This window comes from Dermacentor variabilis, chromosome 2 (assembly GCF_050947875.1).
Source record: "Dermacentor variabilis isolate Ectoservices chromosome 2, ASM5094787v1, whole genome shotgun sequence".
Classification (NCBI taxonomy): Eukaryota; Metazoa; Arthropoda; class Arachnida; order Ixodida; family Ixodidae; genus Dermacentor; species Dermacentor variabilis.
The window spans coordinates 23,205,591-23,230,552 of NC_134569.1; the positions used below are offsets into that span (position 1 = coordinate 23,205,591).

The window sequence follows — 24,962 nt, forward strand, 5'->3', positions numbered from 1 at the left end:
TACTGTGGGGTTCCAGGGTGGTGATCCCACAAAGTCTCCGGTCCAGGGTTCTGCAGTTGCTGCACGCGGGTCACCCAGTTGCTGCACGCAGGTCATCCAGCTGCTGCATGCGGGTCATCCAGCTGCTGCATGCGGGTCATCCTGGCGAGGAAAAGACCAATATTGGTGGCCTGGTCCCATGTTTGGTGGCCTGGTCTGGACCAGGACATTGCTCACATGGTGCAGAGCTGCCAAATCTGCCAGGAGCATCAGCGGCCCTCACGACATGTGGAAATCACCCCATGCCTGTTCCCACAGAGACTCTGGTCCTGCCTGCATGTGGAATTTGGGGAGCCCTTCAAGGGTCACTACTTCCTGGTAGTAGTGGATGCCTTTTCGAAGTGGGCGGAGGTTCTACCTGCCACCACTCCATCAGCAGGCGCAACCGTTCCAGCGCTACAATAGGTCTTTGCCGCCCAAGGGTTGCCGGACATCATCGTGTCCGACAATGGTCCTGCTTTCGCCAGCACAGAGTACCTGGCTTGGCTGATGAAAAATGGAATCTGTCGGATGATGGTTCCGCCGTACCACCCTGCTTCAAATGGTGCAGCCAAGTGGGTGGTGCAAACCATCGAGGACAAGCTCAAGAAGAGCTAGACTGGGGATTTCCGGACACAGATTGCCCGGATACTGTTTCAGTACCGGACCACGCCCCACGATGTCACTGGCCGTGCCCCCTGTGAGCTCCTGCTATATCGGATGGTCAAGACACCCTTGCACATCTTGCATCCGGACCTCCGATCCACAGTGCTCCTGAAGCAGCTAAAGCAGAAGCTGGCTGCTGACCGAGGGTGCCGTCTCGGGTCTTTGCCGAAGTTGGGAGCTCCAGTTTTCGCCAGGAACTTTCGTCCTGGCCCACCCTGGTCCGCCGGACAGGTGGTGTCTCCTGCCAGCGCCTCATCGCTGCTCGTCCGCATGTCAGATGGGCCACGTGACACAGACACACCGACCATGTCAGGCATCACCTCAGGACCTGGCCAGCACCCTGGGCTGCCACATCAGAGTTCCAGCCCTAAGGAGGACTAGCGGTAACACCAGTCGCTTCCAGTGGAGCAGCGCCCACCTTGGAGGCGGAAAGCGTTGCCAAAGTGGTGCAGCGCCTGTTGGGCTGGTGTCACGTCTGGCACCACTCACAAGGCCGACCAATGCGGACCCTCTGGACGGAGCGAGGCTGGCACAGGCAGCACCTGGCATTGCCACACCCAGCCCTTCGACACCGGTGCTCAGGCGGAGTACTCGATGGCGGAGGCCACCAGACCATTACTCGCCTAGGTAGCAGGCACCGTCGACCCGGCTAGGGCGGAGGCAGAGCCTCATACTTTGAACAGGGACGTTTGTTGTCTAGTGTAATGGGGTGTATTGACCAGTTCAGATGGTAGCGTCTGTTCGTAACCAAGAAGGCAGGTGATGCAGAGCAGGAAAAGCTGGTTGCCCGAACGGCTCAAACCCGTGCTAAGCACAGTCGATCCGGCTGGCCCACTGGTTACACTGCAGGCATGGAATAGACGATCTAGCTGGCCTTGTCCTTGTGCTCTTCTTCTTCTTCATTACAATTACCCCCAGTGCAAAAGCGGAGCCACCCTGGCAACTTACGACGTGGAGACGAACGGGTCATAGAATTGTTTCAGGCCGTGAACATAACATCCCATCCATGGCGGCGCTTGTCGGATGTCGGTGTAAGCGGCTCTATGACATAGTAGACTGGAGAGGTGGATTCGACGATGCGGTATGGTCCATCATACTGTGAGAGAAGTTTTGTTGAAATTCCAGGCGTGGTAGAAGGCACGGACAAGACAAGTGTACCAGGAGCGAAATTCGGATTTGTAGCGTCGCCATCACGATTGGCTTTTTGTCGTTGTTGGTCGGCGTAGGTGAACTTTCGGGCTAATTGAGGGCATTCTTCGGCGTATCGGGCGACGGCTGAAACGGGAGCACACTCTGACGTGTCTGGTGTATAAGGCAAAACCGTATCGATGGTATGGGAAGGATCGCGACCTTAGAGAAGAAAGTATGGAGAAAATCCTGTAGTACTTTGTGTAGCCCTGTTGTATGCGTACGTGACAAATGGGAGGATAATGTCCCAGTTTGTGTGCTCCGATGAAACATACATGGCGAGCATATAACCAAGGGTGTGATTGAAACGCTCCGTAAGCCCGTTAGTTTGAGGATGGCCGCCTTGGTGGTCCAGTGAACTATGCGGCATTGAGCAAGCAGAGCTTCAACCACCCGCGACAAAAACATACGGCCTCTATCACTCAGCAGCTCCCAAGGTGGGCCATGACGATGAATGAAACGATGGAACAGAAAGTATGCAACATCACTGGCGGCCGCTGCAGGTAGAGCAGCGGTTTCAGCATAGCCTGTAAAGTGATCAACTGCGACAATAATCCATCGTTTGCCAGCGGGTGTTAGTGGCAGTGGACCGTACAGGTCAATTCCCACATGTTTGAAGGCACGAGCAGGACACGAAAGCGGCTGTAATAAACCGTGGGCCGGATGAGGTGGAGATTTGCAACGTTGGCATTGCGGGCACGAGCGGACAAACTTGTGGGCAAAAGTAAACATTCCTTGCCAGTAGTAACGTTGCCGCAGGCGCTCTTACGTCTTCAAAATGCCTGCGTGTGCACATTGAGGGTCAGTATGGAAAGACGTGCACATGTCGGAATGCAAAGTCCTAGGGATAACCAGCAGCCACTTGTGACCATCGGGTTGGCAGTTGCATCGATACAAGAGGCTATCCCAGACAGCAAAATGGGCAGCCTGGCGATGCAGGGAGTGGGAGATGGGAAATGCAGCCGAGCCAGAAAGGAGATCCAAAAAAAGAGGCCACCCAAGGATCCTTGCGCTGTTCTGATGTGAAGGTGTCAATGTCGACCGAGGATACCGTCTCAATGGTGGAGAGGGAGGATGTGTCGACTGGCAGCGGAGAGCGGGACAGAGCGTGAGCGTCAGTGTGCTTGCGACCTGAGCAGTAGATGACGTGTATGTTGTATTCTTGAATGCGCAGAGCCCAGCGGGCAAGGCGTCCAGACGGGTCTTTTAAAGAGGATAGCCAACAAGGGGCATGGTGGTCAGTAACCACATTGAAAGGCCTGCCGTATAAATAAGGGCGAAACTTCCAGAATGCCTAAATGATGACGACGCATTCTTTTTTTGTGACGTTGTAATTGCATTCTGCTTTGGTCAGCGTACGACTGGCGTAAGCAATGATGTACTCGGAGTATCCAGGCTTGCGCTGCGCAAGGACAGCACCAAGGCTGGTACCACTGGCATTGGTATGCACTTCAGTTAGGGCGGTGGGGTCGTAGTGTCGCAGTACAGGCGGAGACGTCAGGAGATGGCGTAAGGTCACGAACGCAGTGTCGCATGCAGGACACCAGGAGGATAGGTCGTTGGCGCCACTTAAGAGTTGTGTCAGAGGTGATATAATCGAGGCAAAATTGCGAACAAAGCGTCTGAAATAAGAACAGAGGCCAACGAAGGCGCGGTGTTCTTTGAGTGTCTTAGGTTTAGAAAACTCTGCCACAGCGCGAAGTTTTGATGGGTCAGGGCAAATGCCGTCTTGTGATACAACATGACCTAGAATCATGAGCTTGTGCGTGGCGAACTGGCACATATTCAGGTTCAGTTGCAGGCCTGCGTTGGTCAAGGACGTCAATACTTGCCTAAGGTGAAGAAGATGTGTGCGGAAATCAGGGGCGAACACAACGATGTCATCGAGGTAGCATAAACACGTGCTCCATTTTAGGCCACGCAAGATTTTGTCCATTATTCATTCAAACGTAGCAGGCATATTGCATAGGCCAAATGGCATCACATTAAATTCGTATAAACTATCTGGAGTAATGAATGCAGCTTTAGGGTGATCAACTGCTGACATCGAGACCTGCCAGTAGCCCTAGCGTAAATCCAACGAAGAGAAGAATTCAGCGCCTTGCAAGCTGTCCAGAGCGTCGTCAATGCGCGGTAGAGGGTAGACATCTTTCTTCATTATCTTATTAAGACGGCGATAATCGACGCAGAACTGAATGGAACCATATTTTTTTGTGACGAGAACCACCGGTGATGCCCACGGGCTATTGGAAGGTCGAATGACGCCGCACTGAAGCATGTCGTCCACGTGCTCACCGATCACCTGACACTCCTTGGCGGAGACACAGTAAGGGCGCTGCCGCAATGGTACGTTGGAGCCAGTGTCGATGTGGTGGCTGACGATTGACGTGCGACCCAGTGTAGGCTGAGCGACATCGAAAAAAGAACGGAACTGGGCAAGCAGGTGAAGAAGTTGGGAGCGTTGCTTGGAAGTATGGTCATCGGCAATGAAAGGCGTGATAAGTCGGGCGATGGCAGAGCAGAAGTCGAAAGTGTACAGAAGTCAGTGAGCTCTGCATACGAAGCATCCAGCACGTCGGTTATAAACATGTCATCAAGAGGCTGAACATGGCCAAATGCTTTGCCGCAAAGAGCCTTCAGGGCTGTAGGAAGCGGATTGCAGACAACGATGGAGCTGAAACCGGCTGAAACGTCAAGCGTGGCGAAAGGGGGGGAACATTGTTGCGGGTTATGAAGAGTTCCGAAGGAGCGAAGAGGACAGCGCCTTCAGAGACAGAGCCACAGAAGACGGGAACAGCGGCAGACGAGTACGGCAGTATGGTGATGTCGTCCCGAAGGACTAGCTTAGCGGGAAGAGAAGTGGTGTCAACGAGGGGCACGTCACACAGAGGCGATAATTCGGCTTCAGCACGTGCACAATTGATGACGGCGTTATTTCGCGAAACAAAGTCCCACCCAAGTATCACATAGTGAGAGCAGGACTGCAGAACCACAAACTTCACAATATAGAGAACGCCCTGAGTAACAACTCTAGCTGTGCATGCTGCTGAAGGCTTAACGGGCTGGGCACTTGCTGTGCGAAGAGAAAACCCAGAAAGTGGCGCCGTAACCTTTCGTAAAGTGCGAGAGAGGTGTTCGTTTAGCACAGACACGGCTGCTCCAGTATCAATTAGCGCAACGGTAGGGACGCCGTCAACAGTAAGGTCGGCAATGTACGAAGGCGACAATGGAAGACTTGTACAGATCCATAGCGACGCAGTTCCTGCCTCCTGAACTGCGGCGCTTAGTTTTCCTCTTGCATAGGTGAAGGGCACCGACGCATGGGGGACAACGAGCAGCGACGCGGGGTAGGTGAACGATGTGTAAGGACGGGGCGCTCGGCTGGTGGCCTGTTCGACTGCCGACTAAAATAAGTGTCAGAGGGCAGCATGCGGTGGCGGCAGAGTCGTGCAACGTGGCCGGGAATACCGCAGGCATAACATATGGGCCTGTTGTCTTGCATGCACCAAGGATTAGCAAAGGCAAGAGCAGGTCGATGAACGGGCTGATGAACGGGTGGTAGCGGCCGTGAATGTAGCGCAACGAGTGGTTGACGAGTAAGTGAAGTAAGTGGCACGGTGACAGCGTACTGCTGATGCTGCATTGGTAGAGCCTCAGCAACTTGGTCTTCAATAACCCGCCGGAGCGTAGGGGCGAGCTGTGTAGGAGGCTGTTGCAGCAGCAGCTGCTGTTGGGGTAGCTCAGTAAAGGGTAGTAGAGAAAGCTGATGTGCAACTTCCTCCTGCACGAAAGCTTGGATTTGTGTGAGCAGGGGGGAGTGATCAGAGAAGACTGTCATGGAAGAGAGGGCCTCGTCAGCCACTGAGGAGCGCCTGGTCAAATCGCGCTGCCTCCTCCACTCGTCGTAGCTTTGGCACAAGTTTATGAGCTCTGCTACGGTGCACGGACTCTTGACGATCAACATTTGGAAAATGTCCTCGGCGATGCCGTTCAAGATGTGCTTCAATTTGTCATTTTTGGGCATAAAAGCATCCACACGTTTGCATAGGTCGGGAACCTCTTCGATATAACAGGTGGATGTTTCATCGTGTTGTTGCGCTCGCTCTTGTAACTACTGCTCGGCGCGCTTCTTGTGGACGCCGAGGCAACCGAAAACTTCCGCGAAGCTGGTCTTGAACGCGGACCAGGACTGAAAGTCTGCTTCGTGATTTTTAAACCACAGGTGAGCCACTCCCGCAAGGTAGAAGATGACAGCATTTAACTTGGTGGTATCATCCCACAGATTGTGCAAGCTCACCCGTTCGTAGGTAGACAACTAGTCATTGACGTCCTGCTCATCCATACTGCTGAAAACCGCTGGATGGCATTGCGGGACAGCGCCAGAGCAGGCAACAGAAAGTGGCGGCGACTGGGGAGAGTCAGGCATGACGGGAGGCAGCGTCTGAGACCGGAGTTCCAGGGTGTAGATGTTCTTAAATACCCCACACCTCCACCAATTGTAATGGGGTGCATTGACCATTTCAGATGGTAGCGTCTGATCGTAACCCAGAAGGCAGGTGACGCAGAGCAGGAATAGCTGGTTGCCCAAATGGCTCACACCCGTGCTAAGCACTGGTGATCCGGCTGGCCCACTTGTTGCACTGCAGGCATGGAACAGACAATCTGGCTGGCCTTGTCCTTGTGCTCTTCTTCTTCATTACACTACAAACAAACTGGGGGTAAGGGGGTGTAACAAGCATGTGACGCCCCCTCGGGCATAATCTTCGTTGGCCCGCCACGCTCAGTGGCCTGCCCGGCTTGGTAGGCAACATTGGTCACTGCATCACAATAAACACCAGCGAGCACAGCCGCTCATGGTCAGTCATCGTTCATCACCACCACGCTGCGGAGCGTCCGACTAACGGAGGGTGCCTCGAGTCCTCCCTTGTTCACGAACCCGGGTGGATAGTGACAAACCTTACTTTCCCATCATTGTTTGATGCTGTGATAGAATCCCATTTCATTTTTCTTTTTTCTTTTTGTTCACTTGGCATGATAAAAATGTAAGTAACTTCATGGCACAACTTGGATTCCTCTAAGATTTGTTTTATTTTTTTACTTTCTCAAGCTTTTTTTTACTACTGTTTTTAATTTGTGGTGTCCAAGCTCTCAAGCTGACATTGTAAGCTCTGAAGAACACATGTGTTTAAAGTAGTGTCAGTGGAGTTACAGAAAAAGGCAGTGGAACGATAAATGCCATATTAAGAGATAGCAAGATGGCAGTAAAGTTTTTGAGAACTAGCATGGGTAGATGACATTCTAGTCTAGATGAATATCAAAAACAACCGGAAAGGTCATGTTGTGTGTAGCACAGAGAACTGGTGGTCTATTAGTAGTTGGTGCCAAGCCGACTGTCGAGTTCATTTCCTTCTGAAGGAGCAAAGTCGCCTCCATAAGTTTGCCTTTCCGCAGGTAAGTGCCCCTTTTTGTCTATGTACCGTCACCGCTTCGTAATTCATGGCTATATACTCAAAAGGTGCTGTTCGCATACATTCAGGCCAAACAAAGGCAACATCATGGAATGTATTATTGAGTCGACAAAAAGCATGTGCGTTTGAAGACAACTTGACTGAAGCCGGGTACGAACGTTGCAAATAAACGCAGCGTGAACATGCGACCTTTAGGAGAGCGAAAATACTAACGAAGTCGCGTATAGCAAGGGACAGATTATGAGATTAGTGATGAGCAAAGAATAGCGCGCTTACCTCACAGAGCCAGGACCATTGCGTTGGGTTAAAATAAGCCCAGCTGATTCTTTGAAGCCATGCCTTCTGATGACATTCTAGTCTAGATGAAGAACAAGAACAACTGGGAAGGTCATGTGTGTAGCGCAGAGAACTGGTGGGCTATTAGTAGTAGTTGATGCCAAGGGATGTAAAGTAGTGTCGAGGTCAGCAGAGGATAAGGTAGAACGATGAAATAAAGAAATTTGCAGGCAAAGGTGGGTTCAGTTGATGTAGGGCAGGGCCATCTGGAGTTATTAGGAGAAGCCTTTATCTTTAGTGGAATAAACTAGGCTAATAATGATGAGCATTTACATCTTTTTGATACCTTGAACTTTGAACATAGTAGTTTACTTTTCAATACTGCTTTGGTCCTCCTGCAGGGACTCCCCATTCCTTATTTCCTGCGAGAGGTGGTCGCAACTCTGGCTGGACAGAGGAGCAGATGCAGCGGGCATTGAGTGCTGTCTTCGCGGAAGGTGTGCCTATGACAGCTGCTGCAAGGCGCTTTGGCATCCCCAAGACAACACTGCTTTACCGGCTTCAGAACTCTCTCACCAGGCGCTCACCTAAAACTTGAGGAATCTTCAGAACAGCCATTTTTCTGAAACTCCCTATCTTTCTGTATGTCAAACCTGTTTGCATTCATCTTGCTGTGAAACCGTGTTGAATTCCAGTGAGGTAGGTGATGCCATATGAGTGTGGTTGTCTGTGGTGACCTCGTTACGTGAAACCGAGAGTGTTTGCTCCACTAAGGCCTTTATCATCCCACAGTGAAAAAAGAAAGAAAAAAATTCATGAAGTAGCATTTTACTCATTGGGATAGATCAGCTGCGAGATTTTTAGATTGTCCATTTTAGCTCACAGTTGTCAGGCCATTGTGCACGTTTTCAAGATTAGGAGTGATCCAGATGTGTTGAGCCCTTGAATGGACTTGTATGTTCTGACGTCAAGCAGGCAATACATAACATGGATGTCATTTTGTAGGCATATGCAGGGTCATTTGATAACTTCTTTTCAGCTCGCAAAAGTTATACAAGAGTTTTTGGTACTCTGCCCAAAGTAGGCATGACATCATGCAGCATCATTCAGAGGGCTGTATCTGTTGGTTGGAGGGGGCTAACATGCATGCATAGTGATGCAAGCTTTGTAAAGTATTTTACTGTAGTTCTGTAAGAGACAGCTGAAAAAGTGGGGGTTCAGTTGATGATCACGAATAGTGAAGTAAAACCTCGTTAATATGTACCCACTTAATAAGTAATTCCAGTTTAAGTATAGTCGTGATGAATCCCCTGCCTTGTTGCCATTGAAGCTAGTGTATTGGCTGACCACCGTAGTCACTTAATGCATACCATACGGTTAATGCGTAGTATTTACTTAATTTTTCGGCCCATACAATTGTGGAATCGGTGAAATATCGTGCACGCAGACCATAGATAGCAAAATTGTACCACATGGACCTTTCCTGGACTGCAGTTGCCACCGATAGTGACATCAAAACATGGTAGCCATGACATATTTCCCGCTCCTATAGTTTCTAGTGCTTCGATGTTGTCTTCATAGATGACGACATAGATTAGGGCCCTTCTGTATCCAACATGGCCACTGCATTGACCATCATGAGGGCATTTGCAAAGTGGGGCCTGATTGAAAAACTGGCGTGTGGCTTTGCTGAGTTCAAGAATGCCGCTGTTGCTGCAAGGCCGCCATAGCGGCAAGTGAAAATCACAGATTTTTGCTGTCTGCTCACAAATAAAACTTGTCTGCGTGTGTGTGTGTAAGTGAGAATTAACCTGTTTCTTTGACCAGTAAGTCTATAGCCGCTTATCTGCCATTATCAGTTAATTGGTAGATAGCTTAGTGTGTACCTGAACCACGTTCCCTGCGAACTACGTATTAACAAGGTTTTACTGTAATGTTCTTTAAATCCAAAGCTAGAAGCACACTAAATGCAAGGATTTAAATTCAGTTATGGTTCTTAGCAAACATTGAATCTGTGCCACATCACAAAAATTTTTCACTGCTTTTGGCAACTGCATCTGTTACCCAATGAATACCATGCTCAAGTTACCTTGTAGCGCCCCTTGCCTCAGGCCTGGGTCGCAGGCCACAACTTGCTCCACATGCAGCGCCCGTCAAGGAGGAGTAAGTCAGGTCCCGGTCGTGCAGCATGTGCAGTGCGATATAAAAAAATGAAAAGGGCAGTTCAAAACACAACGCTGCTGAAGCTGGGTCTTCTTTGCATTATCTCCGACAGGTTTGGCGACCCAGTAAAGAACATGCAGCTCCAACCTCTGGCATGGATCCTTCCAGCTCCACTGCTCTTTCTGCCGGTGACGATGCCCAGGAGGTCACCCGACCTGGCTGTGCTGCAGTGGCCGCGTTCCAACACACCAAACTGCAACCATTTTGGCCCAACAGTCCCAACATCTCACCTGCACACCCTTTTCTAATGACTTGATGATTACAGTCTCGTCAGTAATCCACACAAGTGCCTCTTTGGCGTCGCTACCATTGAGTTCTTAGGCCACCTTGTCATTCCACAAGGTATCCGGCCTCTCGCCAGCAAAGTGAAGGCAATTGAACACTTTTCACCCCCAACTTCACAAAAAAGACTCGGGGAATTCCTGGGATTACTGAACTTTCATCACCACTTTCTTCTGAAGTATGCCAATTTCCTGAAGCCTCTGACTGACCTACTGGCTATCAAAAAAGATCCGGCTGTGCCACTTGAGTGGACTGAGGAAGCTACATCTGCCTTCGCTACTGCCAAGAAGGAGGTGGCAGACGCCATCATGTTCATACACCCCGTTCCTGATGCCCCAATTTGCCTCATCACCGATGCATCGAGCGTGGCAGTCGGTACAGTTCTCGAGCAACACATCTGGTTGGCAGCCTCTTGGTTTTTTCTTGCAAAAACTGAAGCCAGCTGAAGCTAAATACAGCACATTCGGTGGAGGACTCCTTGCGGTGTACCTCGTCATTAAGCATTTTCGCCACTTTTTGGAGGGCCGGAACTTTCACGTCATCACAGACTATAAGCCCCTGACGTTTGCCTTCCACCGGAATCACAGCAATTATACTGCACGGTAGATCTGCCAACTGTACTTTATCTCCGAGTTCACAGTGGATCTCCGTCATGTGCATGGGCCGGAAATCTGCTGCTGGTGCACTTTCCCGCATCGATGCCTTGGCGGACGAACCACCGGTAGACATGGAGTAGCTAGCAGCTACCCAGCACAATGACCCTGAGCTGCATCGCCTTCATTCCTATTTCACATCCCTCTCCTTCACTGAGTGCCTGCTTCCGTTTTCTTCCTCATTGATAACGTTTGAGACATCCACTGGTGTTCCTCGACTCTTCGGGCCTTTGGATTTTCGTCTGTGCAATTTTTGATCAACTGCACAGCATGAGCTACCCTAGAATTCGTGCGACCCAGAAGCTAGTCACAACTCGCTTCCTTTGGCCTAGCATCAATTCAGACGTCCGTCGCAGGGCGCGAACCTGCCTTCAATGCCAGCGTGTCAAAGTTCACCTCCATACCGTCCCGTCTAATTCCCAATTTAAGCCTCCAGACGCAAGGTTTTCCCACGTCCACCTTGACATTGTCGGCCCTCTCCTGCCATCACGTGGGGCCTCTTACTTGCTCACATGTATGGACTGCTTCACCTGATGGCCGGAGGCATTTCCCATTACAGACGTTATGGCAGAGACAGTTGCTACAGCTTTCATGAGCGGCTGGGTGTCACATTTCGGATGCCCTTCTGTCGTCACCACCGACCACGGAGTAAGACATATAGGAGGTGAAACTCCCGTCAGCGCGAGCGAGCGCGGGCGACCAGATAAAGTCACAATTGTTGCATGCACCGACGCTACCGTATACAGTGGTGGTACCATGCGGCGCGTCGTAGAAGCCGCAGCGGAAAAAAAAAAAAAAAAGCAGCGCCCGGCAGGCGGCTCGGCGGCTCCGGCAGCTCCGGCCACTCCGTGGTAGAAGTCAGGCGCGCGCGGCTGAACGGGAGCAACACGCTCAACCGGTTGCCCTGGCAACCGAAACGGCGGTAATTTCTTCCCATGCCGCCAGGTGCCGCCAGCATGAAAACATATCCGCGGGCTTGTGACCTTTACTGGTCACCGCAAACAGCGGAGTTTCCACTCCTAAATATTTCTTGCTCCGTGCCACCGACCGAGGCCGCCAGTTTCAGTCGGCCCTATTCACCGCACTTGCCAACATCCTGGGCATTCGACACATCCATACGACCGCCTACCATCCTTCTATGAATGGCGTGGTGAAACGACTTCATCGACAACTGAAGGCTGCCCTCACCACTTATCAGCCAAGAGAACACTGGTTCGTCCACCGTCCCTTCATCCTTCTGGGCACTGAAGCACTGAAGGCTGACCTAGGTTGCTCTTTGGCTGAACTTGTCTATGACGTTCCCCTGCACCTTCCTGGAGAATTCACGCTGTCGTCGCCACCTTGTGCCCATGATGCTTCCACCTACATCCGGGAGCTGCACACCATGTTTCGTGACCTTGCTTCTGTAATTCCTGTTGACCGGCACCACTTGTCTCTATTTGTCAGCCAGGATATGGATTCCTGCAGCCATGTCTTCGTTCGGTGCGACCACGTGCATCCCTCACCCCAGCCTACGATGGACCATTCCGTGTACTCTATAGCACGCCTAAGACGTTCACGCTGAACACTAACGGTCGCGTAGACATCATGGCTGCTCACCAGTTCAAACCGGCCTATGTCGCCTCTCTTGCTCCCGCAATCCCTCCACTCAACCTGGCTTCGATTCCTTCATCACTCCTGGCGGTCACATCTAGGCACGTACACTGGGCGGCTCCTCTGGCTTCTGCTCTAGGGGCGGAGGGAAGCCCTGTAGTGCCCCTTGCCTCAGGCTCAGCCCGAAGGCCACAACTCGCTCTGTCTTCCTCGCATTAGCTGCGACAACCTGTTTGGGCATCCTTATACACCCCCTTGTTGTGCCTGAGTAAGCTGTGCAACAATTCTTTCCTGAGATGATCCTTGATCGTGAACCCCCCTTTATTGTTCATGACGAAGTGTATACAGAAGTTGGTTAAGCAAAAATTCTCTGGCACCTTTCTTTCTTTTTGTATGTGTGATGCCAGTACCCACTTTTTGGAGATTGACATCAGTTTTGATGGAGGTGCTGGTGCATGTCATTAGGTGAGCCCAGCAAGAACCAATCAGCAAGTGCTCTCTTCCCCTCCGAACTCACATGCCCATGTGCTGCCCTTTCCTCCAGCAAGATGTCTGACCACTGGTGCCTAACCATGCCGCACGGTAGCCAAAGAAAGCTATTCGCTTTAGAACCTCCAGCTCACAGTGGGTGAGAATGCCAAAAATTCTCAGAACTCGGAAGGCTAAAAGTTGAGAGATGTTGTGCATATGTGTGGTCACTATAAACAGTTGAATTGAAATCTTTGCATTTAGTGCACTTGAAGCAGTTTTGGTTTTAAGGTTTGTACTGTTTGGGGCTGATTGAAATAAGACTCTCTTACTGACAGTTAGAATCCACTGAATGGTGCTATTCTGTGTCACGGCTGGCATGCCTAACATTGCCAAACAGTGCCAAACAGGCATTGGATGGCATGCCAAACAGGCATTGGATGGCATGCCAAACTCTTAGTTTTTTCACCAGAAAATAAAAGTAGGCATGAAAGAACTGTGAACTCTTATTTTAAGAGGGAAACAAATGAAGCATGTGTCTTTCCTTTGTTGAGTCTGATGTGTTGCCAGATGCTGCCTTGAAGTTTTGCAGCTGTGTCGATAGAGATATTTATTGGAGAAATTTTTACGAGGCTCTAACTTGTCACCAATTCATAGTTTAATGTTTTCAGTCACATTGCTACATTCAGCATTCGTTGCAAGGTGCCACAAATTGCACTCATGAAGTAAGTTTAGTCAAGCACATCTTTATCAGACTTGAATATGCAGAAATGATCACTATCGAACTCTAGTATAGTCGGCATCATTGTTTACCCACTTCAAACTGACATTGCCTAAAGTATTTAATATGGTAGAACATTGTTTCCATAGCTCTTCGTTCACTGAGGGATGTTCAGAAACCTTTTCACTTTATTGATTGTCTGGTGGCTGCGCCTAGGCAGCCTTGAAACTTGAGCACTGGTGTGTGGATTGCATTGCAAGTGTTCTATGTAGGTAGAGGAGCACTCCTTGCTTTGTGTGTGTGCATACCAATCAACTTTTGTGGTGAGTTTGTATGCTCAAACTTATAAAAAATGGGGTCATGTTGTAAGCATAAACAACTTGTGAGGGGAAGAAACCTGCAGAGGTGGCCTTGTGCAAAGGGCGCATTGCACAGGAAAACTCGAAATGGTTCTTAAAGGCCTAAAGGCTTTATCGTTACTCATTTCATGGGTCCCACCCAACCATCAAGCTGAGCAATTTACTTTTTACACCTTGAGGAGGTAACGTTAATATGAGGTCGGGGGCTTCATTGTATAACATCTATTTTGTTTTGCGTTCTTGCTACCATTTGTCATTGGCGGAGATGCTTCCGTGCCGTCATCATCATCATTAGAATCAGCCACTCATTGTGACAAATGATGAAAGAAAGAAAAACGTAATAGATTGTTATGAAATACGGTTCCATAGCTGCATTGGTGTGTGCCCTTCAGTTGGTTTTTCCCTTAGCTATATGAAGGCAGCAAAAGTATGCAATATACACACGGAGTTTGAATACAACAGAACTTCGCAGGAGCATATTGATCAGCAACCAGTGTGTCTTGAGCAGTTTGTGTTTGATAGTCAGTGTTAAGGCGATGCCAACATGTTGGCAACATAAGAATAAGTGCTCATGCTGGTGCACACTTCTCATGAGGTAACAGGAAAGTGTGCATGCTGTGCTAATTAATACTGTATCGAGATCAGTTCCACTAGCCAGCAGCATGTTGATGTGGGTTGGTTCAGTTGGTACCATACAAATATGGGTTTTGGCAGTTGGCAAGCTGCTGTCCATCAGAGGTGGTATTCTTGGGTAGGCACTTTTGATGATAATTCAACTTTTGCAAGATTGATGGACGCATCGAAGTATACGGCTGGTAGCATTCTTGGCACCGTGCAAAGACAGCGAGCTTGGCATAGCGGCAGAAATGCTGTTGGCCATATACGCATATGCCTCTGGTGCCAAGTCTTGCAAAATTTCTTGAAAGTAATACGATCTTCGAAAGTGATCAATACGAAATGATCTTTGAATATTGCCCCAAGATGTGTGTGCCTCATTATGCATGCATGAATGCTTCACATAAAAACTTAACAAGCACATTTTTGTTCATTTATTTCTTATGTGTCAAACTGTGTCACGATTTCTCTTTGAACTTGATATATTGGAAAGTGAGTGCATTCTTATTTAAGAATTCGACGAAACCTCATCTGGTCAGGTGACATGTTTAACAAAACAAAAATTACGGTCACTGACCAATTAAAAGTATTTGATGTTTTGGAGCCCGTACGGTTTCCTTGTGCGCAATTCATGAACAAGTTATCATGGTCAGTTTATATGCATATCACGTGACGTAGAGAGTGAAGATAAACTTGGGGCAAAGTAGCGTTGGTCCTGTTGATAGTGTTTTCTGTTGCTTTATAGGCAAAGATTTGAGCAGCAGCCTCGTGGCACATTCTTTCCCGATGATTGAAGTATTGTCCCATATTATCGTATGATTGCACTTGTGCACGTGTCTTTTTAAAGTATAACTTGCGAGTTGCGCAGGTCCCAGGAAACAAGCTATGGAACGAAGTCGTTTGCGTGAAAGACCGCATAACAAATGACAAATTCCTGGGAGTGGTATACAGAATACCTTGCAATGACTGCGCCTTCTCCTACATTGGTGAAACTGGGAATTTCGCAACGTGATTGAAAGAACATAAACACGATGTCTAGAAAAATTGTTACGTGTCGAATGCACTGGCGGAACACTTGCATAAGAGTAATCACAGGAGAAAATGGGAGAATGCTTCAATCATCAGGAAAAAAAAAGAATGTGACCATGAGGCTGGGAGACTGCTTAAATCTGTGCATATATAAGTGACAAAAAACACTATCAACAGGACTGACAGTGCCCTGCCCCAAGTTTATCTTCGCTTTTTACGTCATGTGATGCGCATATAAACTTACCACAATGCCTTGTCCGTGGCATTGGGAACAAGGAACCCGTACGGGTTCCAAAATGTCTAATGCTTTTGACTTGGTCAGTGACTAATTTTTGTTTTGTTGAGTGTATTCTTGCATGCGTGATGAAGGTGTCATGTCCCCAGCTCTTATGACTTTTCTGTGAAATACCTTGCACCTTGAGCAGCACTAATGTTACTCCCTTGGCTACTTGCATTCTCAACTCTGGCTTTTGAGAACTCTTTTACTGTGAACTACACTTATGAGCTAGGAAATGAGCCAATCATGTTTTCTCATTCGTGTGTCTGTCTGGTTTGTTCATTGAAATTTGATTTTGGCTCTGGTTTCTTGTTTAAAGGTTTCCGACCCTGGTTCAAATAATTAACCATGCAATTTCAAGCTGAGCATTCTAACTGTTTTGTGCAAGCGATTAGGTAAAACCTGCTTTGGGCACTGACAAGTGCTAAAAGTTTTCTGGGGGGCTCATCTTGTGCACCATACCACAGTGCAGATTGAGATGTTGTGTCTACACCATCAGGGAACATGCAATGTGGGGCACTCTTCCTTCACTCTGCTAGCAAGGAGTGCATTGCTCTGCACATGCTTCCTGTGAGATTCGCAGGTTTGTGAACCAAATGCAGGGGTTGGGGGAGGGGGGGGGATTAGGGCAGTAGTGAAGGTTAGCACAGTAAAGGTCACCTGGCGGTGTGCTTGCTAACCAGGAATGTCTTGCATGTGCCCTGCTTGTCAAATGGATGGCACTGCAACTGCAAAAAGCATGCGTCTGCTGATGCTGCATTCAGATTAGATGATTGTTTAAATGGATGCTAAAGAGGATAAGTTGCTGTAGAAACTTTCTAGTAGGACTTGTCAGATAGTGTGTAAGCATTCTTTCCAGTCGCTCATCTTGCATGCATAAGTCTCTTATTATTGCCCTTGTTAATATTGATTGGGTTTAATTAATGATATTGTAGTTAATAATAATTAGGCTTAAGTAATCTTATTTACCCCAATTAAACATGATTATCTTTAATAAATTTAACGTTACTCAATCAAAATGCCTTACTGAATCCTAGGTACTTCTAATTAATATTGATTAGGCTTAAATAATTTAACCTCAATTGTGGACAACTGGGACTTGTCAGATAGTGTGTAAGCCTTATTTCCAGTCCCTCATCTTGCACTCTCGCAATGAATAAATGAGCGAGTGGCCGAGTTATGCACACCATGGTTCACTGTGTCGAGAATGATGCAATGTGCTGCAAGGATTGCCAATTGCCGGTTACAATTACCTAATTAGCAAACCTAATTAGTCAGAGTTAATCTTATTGGATAAACATGTAATATTAATTAATCTGAATTGGGGTTAAGTAATGTAATATGTACTAATCTGAATTACTCTTATTAATGTTGATTGGTCCTAAGTAATACAATCATAATTAATCTTAATTAGGGTTAATCATTATTAAATATTATTCTTTCATCTTGCTTAGGTTTACATAAATTAACCTTAATTACTCTTGGTTAGGCTAATTGTAACCTACATTATTTTAATTACCCTCACTATTCTTAATTACCCTAAATTTTCATTGCACTTAAATCATTTCATCATAATTAATCTTCATTATGTTTTCTTATGGTTCATTAGTTTTAAGGAGTCTTATTTAGGCTTAATTTCATAGTAATCAATCTTATTAACCTTTTATTAACCTCAGTTACTCTTAATACTTCTTCATTACTCACTATATATAGCCATAATCATAAGTCTCTGTAGTCACACATAGTAGTCGTAACGCATTCTCCTGTATATTCCATAGTACCCGATGTATACCTATGGAGTGCATCATGTCACGTGTTTTGGACAAATGGACGGACAGATTTCTAGGGGATGTAGGCTTAGAATGCTTGCACATTAAATGAAAGTTCAGCTATATTAGTAAATAACTCCAACTATAGCAAAAAAGGCCACTATTATCACGAGAGAACGCATGGTAAGTCGGAAAAGATGCAAAAACGAGACTACTGGTGATGCCACATCGAAGTTCGGGCGCCAGCTCACTGTAACATCATGAATTCCGATGGCATCTACTTGGGTCCAGTCAACTATTTGTAAAGAAACCAAGGACTGAAATTGACAAGTTTCGAGAACCTTTACTTCTCCACAGTGACCAAAATACGAGAAAATGCTTTGAAATCCATGACATCACACTGGTGCACCGACACTGAAGTTCCATCATGAAAATTAAAAAGTGGAAGTTTGGCCTACATTTTATGTTCTAGTAATCAACCTTTTACCACAAATTTAATGAAAATAGAGTTGTGAAAGAATATTTTGACTGTCTAAACTGATTTTGTTGGTTCTCTTTAGTGTTCCTTTAAATTGCAGGGAAGCCTCTTGGTGTTCTGCAGGCGTTCCCAGGAATTCTTACTGTGGCACTACAGTTCTCTCGTTTTCCGCAAGTACTGTGAGGTTCTTCCCAAAAGCATATGTAACTATTTGAATGTATCAGAAGTAGGAAGCTCATGATTGTGGTTTGCAGTACTTTAGTTCAGAGAATCATGAAGTCCCTTGGGTTTAGCGATTATATTTCAACAGGAAGCGAATAAAGAGCGCAACATGCTGCTAAATATTCCAGCGTAAACCCAGGTGACTAATACCTTGCTAAATTTTGGCTAATTCACCTGCTGACATTGGTGAAAAATGTGGAAATATGTACAGGTATGTTAATTTTTATATCTAATAGCACTCTGATGAATATTAGGGAAGGCCAGTGTGAGTGCTTCTGGTGGGACACAGCTGCATGGTTATTTTGCTGCCAGCAATGAAGAAGAGAGGTTTATCACTTAGGATGGCAGTTGTCATTACAGAGATGAGCTTGTGCATGAAGGAATTGAGAGATAATGGTGTATATAAACAATGTTGGTACATGATGAAATGTATGTTTCCTAACTGCAGAACTTGATTTTAAGCTTTTTGTTGTCATGCACAGAGCTTTCTTTTTGAATGTTATCATTACCATTAGAGCTCTTTAATGTTTATTGGTATATTTTTGTTTACTGCATCACCTGTTTATATTTTGTGCTGTAAGTGGTTGTCATCAGTGTGGTGCCTTTCAGTTTCCTATCCTAGTCTTTTGAGACTCACAGGCAGAGTTCAGCATTGTGTGATGATCCCATATATTGGTCTTCTATGTAAAGCATGCTCTGCACATAAGAGTGCTCTATGGCAGCGCTGTGTTTACTCAACCACTGTGGCACCAGCTATACTTCAGTAACATTTGGGCTGGCATTGCTAGTTCATGCTTGTGTAAACTACATAAATGAAAAGAGTCATTCTTGCCAGATTGTTCTTATCAATTGATTCTGTGGTCAAGCTGGTGACTTCAGTGCAGCAAGCTGTCTTGTATGTCTGGTACAAGTCTGTACTGCTTGTTTCTCTGCAGTGCCAACTACTAAATCAAAACGGTCATTTGAGTGGATTGGTAATTGAATATCTCTTGAGACAGGCTGCACAAATCAAACAGCACTTGCATTGTTTGCTTGCTTTGTCCCTTGATCGCTTCACAGTGTTCATTTGCAAAGAAGCAACTGCTATTTACCTTAGCTCTCTCCACTGGCCCTTGTCCTAGATAGAAAAAAAAGAAAACAGTAAACCCTTGCTATAATGTGCTCATTAAAGAAAACAAAGAAAGATATAGTCACCTTAAGGACTGGTGTAGCTTATGCTGTGAGTCGCTGGCAGATCACATTGAGCATTCCTGCATAGCAGCAGTCAAGGACGCAGGCATTTTTTGTATTGGGCTGTATTGTGTTTACAAAAAACTAACACAGGCAAAATATAATCTCTCTGTCTAATTGCAGTTTTTATTAACGAGTGGCCTGTAGTAGCAGTAGTAGTCCAGCATTTCTTGCATGCTTATAGGACCTGCCTTTCTATGTGAACAAGTTTAAAAGGTGTCACACTTCCTGCTGCTTTGTATTTGCTCAAATTTTGCTACAAGATTGTATGCTTTGGTACATGTTGTTCAGTATACAGCAAATGTCTTTGATGAAAGCAAAATTTCTCATCCACCAGAATGTAGCGTGGAGCTACAATGTATAGATGTCTTTTGATTGACTGGATGATCTGGAAAAAGTGGAAAACCATTGCTACATGTCCACCTCAGCATCTACGAGATTAGCTGCTGTTGAGGTGTGCTCTGGTTTGGCTGCCTCTGGAGAACTAAATATTCTGATAAACCAGGGAAACAATGCCAAGTGCTTAATTGTGTGGTAAAGCCCAAAAATGCAACCTGGCTGTGAAATGCCAGTAGACAGTGGCAGGTTATTTTAAAGTTCTTAGAATAAAAATACAGCCCATTGTACCACCACATGGCAGTGCAAGGAAGAGGGGCTTCTTGCATTGGAGGTGCAGAGTGTAAAGGCATGTGCTGTGGTGTGTTGCTAAACCTTGCACTGGGGAAGGGAACATGCAGTGAATGCCAATGTGTATTTTGGTTGGTGTTGCAGGTGCATGTGCTCTTTTGACATTACGGAAATTGCCGTTTGTAGCTCATACATACCATAATCCTGTAGTTCTGGTCTGTCATGATCATGGAAAATGATCACAGTTGGATGGAGGTTTCTGTTAAATGTTTAAGTCAGCAAATATTTTATCTGAATTACTTGTTTAGTGAAGCATTCTGCGATTTCAGAGCTGTTTTGCAATTCTAATAAGATTTTATGTACATAATTATGCTCTGCTGTGGTGATGAATGTGAGTATCGGTGTGTGTTTTCCAGTTCTTTTTACATGTGCCAAAAGACTGAGGTTGACGTAGGACATGCTTTGAGCAGTGCTGTATAGAATATTACATAAGAGTAACTAGGCTTGAAATTCGTGTGTCATTCTGCGAAACCAAGTTTAAGTTCATGGGAAATCGGTGCACATAACTAAATATATCATGTGTGAATCTTCTGTGTATGTGTATGTTTAAATGGTTTACATGTCCTTATTAACAGCTTTACATCTTCACCTTATGTAGGACTAATTTTTAGCGTGGACATATAAAGTGAAAAAGGAACAGTCCAGTAAGTCATTTCTGGGATCAACTTCACAGTGCATCTTCTTCAGTTAGTGTGCATGTGAGAATTCATACATGAGGCATCTACACTGTGAGCCTCGGAGTACAGCTCGTGTTTGCTTGGTCTCCAGATTTGCATTCAAGGTTGGATTTGCTGTGTACGCTTCACACTTTTTCAACACATAATGACAATTGTCTATTCTTGAGACATGCTGTTGACTACTGAAACACTTTCAGGCAAGTCACTTTCAATGTGTGCCAATTGGCTTATTCCATGTGGAAGCATTCAAGAGAGAACTGTGCAGCAGCACATTTATTATCTGTGTTACTTTCATTTTGCATGATTGTGTAGTCTGGGAATGTGCATGGCTACAGCGAGGGATTATCACAGGGTGCTAGTTCATGTGCAAGAGAAAAAATTCGAAGGAGTGCCCATTCTTGAATATGACCCAAATAGTGGCAGCATGGGCTCTATTTATGCAGAGGAAAAAGGCATCTGTTGCAGCATGTACAATACTAAAGCACACTATCATATTTACTGTTTGCCTGTCACTGCTATTCTACGTCCAGATAACTGATTTACAGATTTGCCACAAAGCTTAAAAGAGAGATAATGTAAATTGTTAGTCATTTGTTGTTTTTGTTTACCCAATTATTTTATGCGCTAGTTTCTTTTTTTTGTTGTTGCAAGCGTCGACTACATTCTCTTTATCTTTATGTCATGCCTAATGTTTCCTGAGCAGTGCAAATTGCCAACCAGCATCTGTGAGAGTGGCATAACCATATGTAATTTTCCTGCAGCTTGCATATTCAGCACGGATTTAAATAACTTTAATGCATAACAGCAGCAAACATTACTTTGCCACTTATAGCAGTTATCTAGTCACCAAAGCAGTCACCTTGTTGCCCTTTAACTTGGTCGTTCATTTATTTGTTGCTGTAGCAGCAGGTGCTACTTTGAAACTAGTGGAATGAGTTTTGTACTTGTCATTTCATATAAGAACATTCTTCTTTGCCTAAGTCTATGCCAAAGTTGTCACAAACCATGCTTGAAGTTGACTTTTGTACACTTGTGAATAATTTTATTTGGGGCTGATATTTTGCGTACTTAATTTATAATAAACAGTGCTCATCCAGCCATATTACAAAATGATTTTTCTACGGGAACCTAGTAAAAATTAAGTGTTTATTTACAAGCAATATTTTACAAGTCGGGCTGTGAATTTAGTCCTGCTAGTACTGTACCCGAAATACATTAACTAGTCATGTTTTTGTTACAGGAACCCGAAATCTAATAATGCTTATTGTTATTGTACAGAAGTAGAAGAGTTTTTGAATGATAGCATTATGTATGTCATCTTTCATTACAGTGTGGTTAGGCTGCACTTGACCTCACAAAGCCTAACGTATCATTTTTTGACACATGTAGCTTTTCTGATGCACTGGAGTGAAGCTTCAGTTATGGATAGCTTAGCAAACCTATTACTAATAAGTTAATTATTCAACTAAATATCCTTACTCAGTGTACCAGACACGTTATTGTTTGGTACAATTGTACAAAGGTACTGCAAAATTAAAGGCGATCAAGTTATTGTTATTTTCCTTCATGTGTAATGGGTGTTTGGGCTTTGTGGGGTTAATATATATGTGCTGGAATAGGGTACTGCACATTATATTGCTGTACGCCAGCAATGCAATTATGTCAGCTGGTCATAATGTATTGGGTAAAGTCGCCACCTCATTATTCTGCAAGTTGATGCTCGCTGTGCTCACCCAAAATGTGCTTCAGAGACTTATTTAGCGGCAGAGATTTGTTGATTGAATAACTGTGTATGTCTTTTGCAATATTGACGACCACTTCATACTTGTGTCATAAATAAACTGCTAGTACTTTATTTGCTACTTTGAATCCCTGTTTCAGTTTCTCTGACTACTCCTTCTAGCTACATACGTGCGCTGCAAATCTGTGCGCTGGATTCAATATGCACTGGCCACAGACAGAGTTTTTTGCTGCCTCAGGTCCGCTATAAAGTGATGGCATGCATAGCGTGCTTACATTTGCAATATTAAAGCATCAAAGTACATCTCTCAGGTGGTTTCTCTTACTAAAATGTAAGCAGCGTGTGACTATGGCTTGAACATTATCGCATTTGGTCACATAATTTAAGTAATGGGTTGCCTTCTGCAATCAAAACCTTTAACGAGTTGTATGATGTTGAAAGCGCACAACAGAGTACGACTTACTTTAGATGCGCAAAGTTTAGATATGGGCAAAGTAAATGCCGGATCACAGCGTGTCTAACAGGCTGTTCCAATTTGTCAAAAAGCATCTGCTTTGAATCATCGCTTGCTTGCTTGCTCCTCAGATTGCTGCCTCAGATCCACTATAAAGCGATGGGATGCATAGCGTGCTTACATTTGCAATATTAAAGCATCAAAGTACATCTCTCAGGTGGTTTCTCTTACTATAATGTAAGCAGCGTGTGACTATGGCTTGAACATTATCGCGTTTGGTCACATAATTTAAGTAATGAGTTGCCTTCTGCAATCAAAACCTTTAACGAGTTGTATGATGTTGAAAGCGCACAACAGAGTACGACTTACTTTAGATGTGGAAAGTTTAGATATGGGCAAAGTAAATGCCGGATCACAGTGTGCCTAACAGGCTGTTTCAATTTGTCAAAAAGCGTCTGCTCCGAATCATCGCTTGCTTGCTTGCTCCTCACTTGTGGCGCTTGCCCACTGTAGGGGATTGGCCAAGAAGCCGGAGGTTTAGGTTAAACGGAAGGGGAGAGAGAAAAACCAAGATGGAAAAGTAAATCAGGGTGAAGTATAATGTTCATATTAAGAAATAGGTTTGCATGGCAGAGATAGAAATACAAATATTTGTAATTATAAACAGCAAACCTTTCATTCTTTCTTGGGTGGTGTTAGAATAATTTCGGAGACCGAATCAGCAGTTTAATAATCTATCCAATTATTCAATGATTTCGAGAATTAATATGATAGCCTCCTTGTGTCACAGAGATAGTCACAAATGGCCACGCAGATGTTCCTGTGGTTAAAGCCCAATGAAGCCCCAAAGAAGAGGATATTTTGAGCAGTTAAAGAAATACCCAATTTACAGAATGAAAATTCTGGCTTTTTTCCTCTGGATTCTGAATCGACAGCATGCTGGTAGAAAGTGTTCAATATTTTTGGGTTCCTGGCAGGTAGGACACAGAGGGGACGGTGCCAGACCAGACCTGCTGTATAAGTAACAATTTAATGGTGGGATGCTACATTGTAATTTTGTTATGGAGATTTCTAATTTATGCATGGGACACCATTTATTGTCCCATGAAAAGGACAAATGATTAAATTCCGACATATGAATTTTCAGTTCTGTAGAATCTTGGAAAAGATAAAATTTTCTTAACCTAGCTGTAGTGACATAAGCTGAAGTAGGCATAACATACATACACTCTTAGAAAAATTTACACCCTTTGGGGCGTATCTTGTCCCACAACAATAATCGCCATCTGGCTTGCCCGCGTTTCCTTTCTTTAATGCTGCGAGCCCGGTACTTCCCAGTCACGAACGGCATGCGCGTTATCAGTGTGACGCAGCATTCTCGACAGGAAAGTAGCCAGAGCCGAGTTTTCAAGAAAGGAAACGCCAGCAAGGCAGATGACGATTATTGTTGTGGGACAAATACACACTCCAAAAGGTGCAAGCGTTTTAAGAGTGTAGCTGGTCCTTCAAGAGACATCCGCGCAAGTGTGTCTGCCATTTCATTTAAGAATATACCACGTTGGCCTTGAACCCGTATCAACTGCACCAGGTGAAAGTTTGGGGGGATTAATGATTTAAATGTATTGACTACACTCTTAAAACGGTTGCACCCTTTGGGGTGTATATTTGCCCCACAACAATAATCGTCATCTGCCTTGCTTGCGTCTCCTTTCTTGAAAGCGGCGCTCGCTACTTTCCTGTCGAGAATGCTGCGTCACACTGATAACGCGCATGCCGTTCGTGACTGGGAAGTACCGGGCTCGCAGCGTTAAAGAAAGGAAACGCGGGCAAGACATGATTATTGTTGTGGGACAAGATACGCCCCAAAA

General features: G+C 45.6%; 1 protein-coding gene across 1 annotated transcript in view; it reads left to right on the forward strand.

The window, feature by feature from the left end:
* LOC142571507 (uncharacterized) overlaps positions 1-22,768 on the forward strand; it is a 60,999-nt gene extending 38,231 nt beyond the window's left edge. The window contains exon 7 of the mRNA XM_075679921.1: positions 8,018-22,768. Coding sequence (XP_075536036.1) covers positions 8,018-8,214 — 197 coding nt within the window. The 3' untranslated portion in view covers positions 8,215-22,768. The remainder of the gene's footprint in view (positions 1-8,017) is intronic.
* The last annotated feature ends 2,194 nt before the right edge of the window (positions 22,769-24,962 follow it).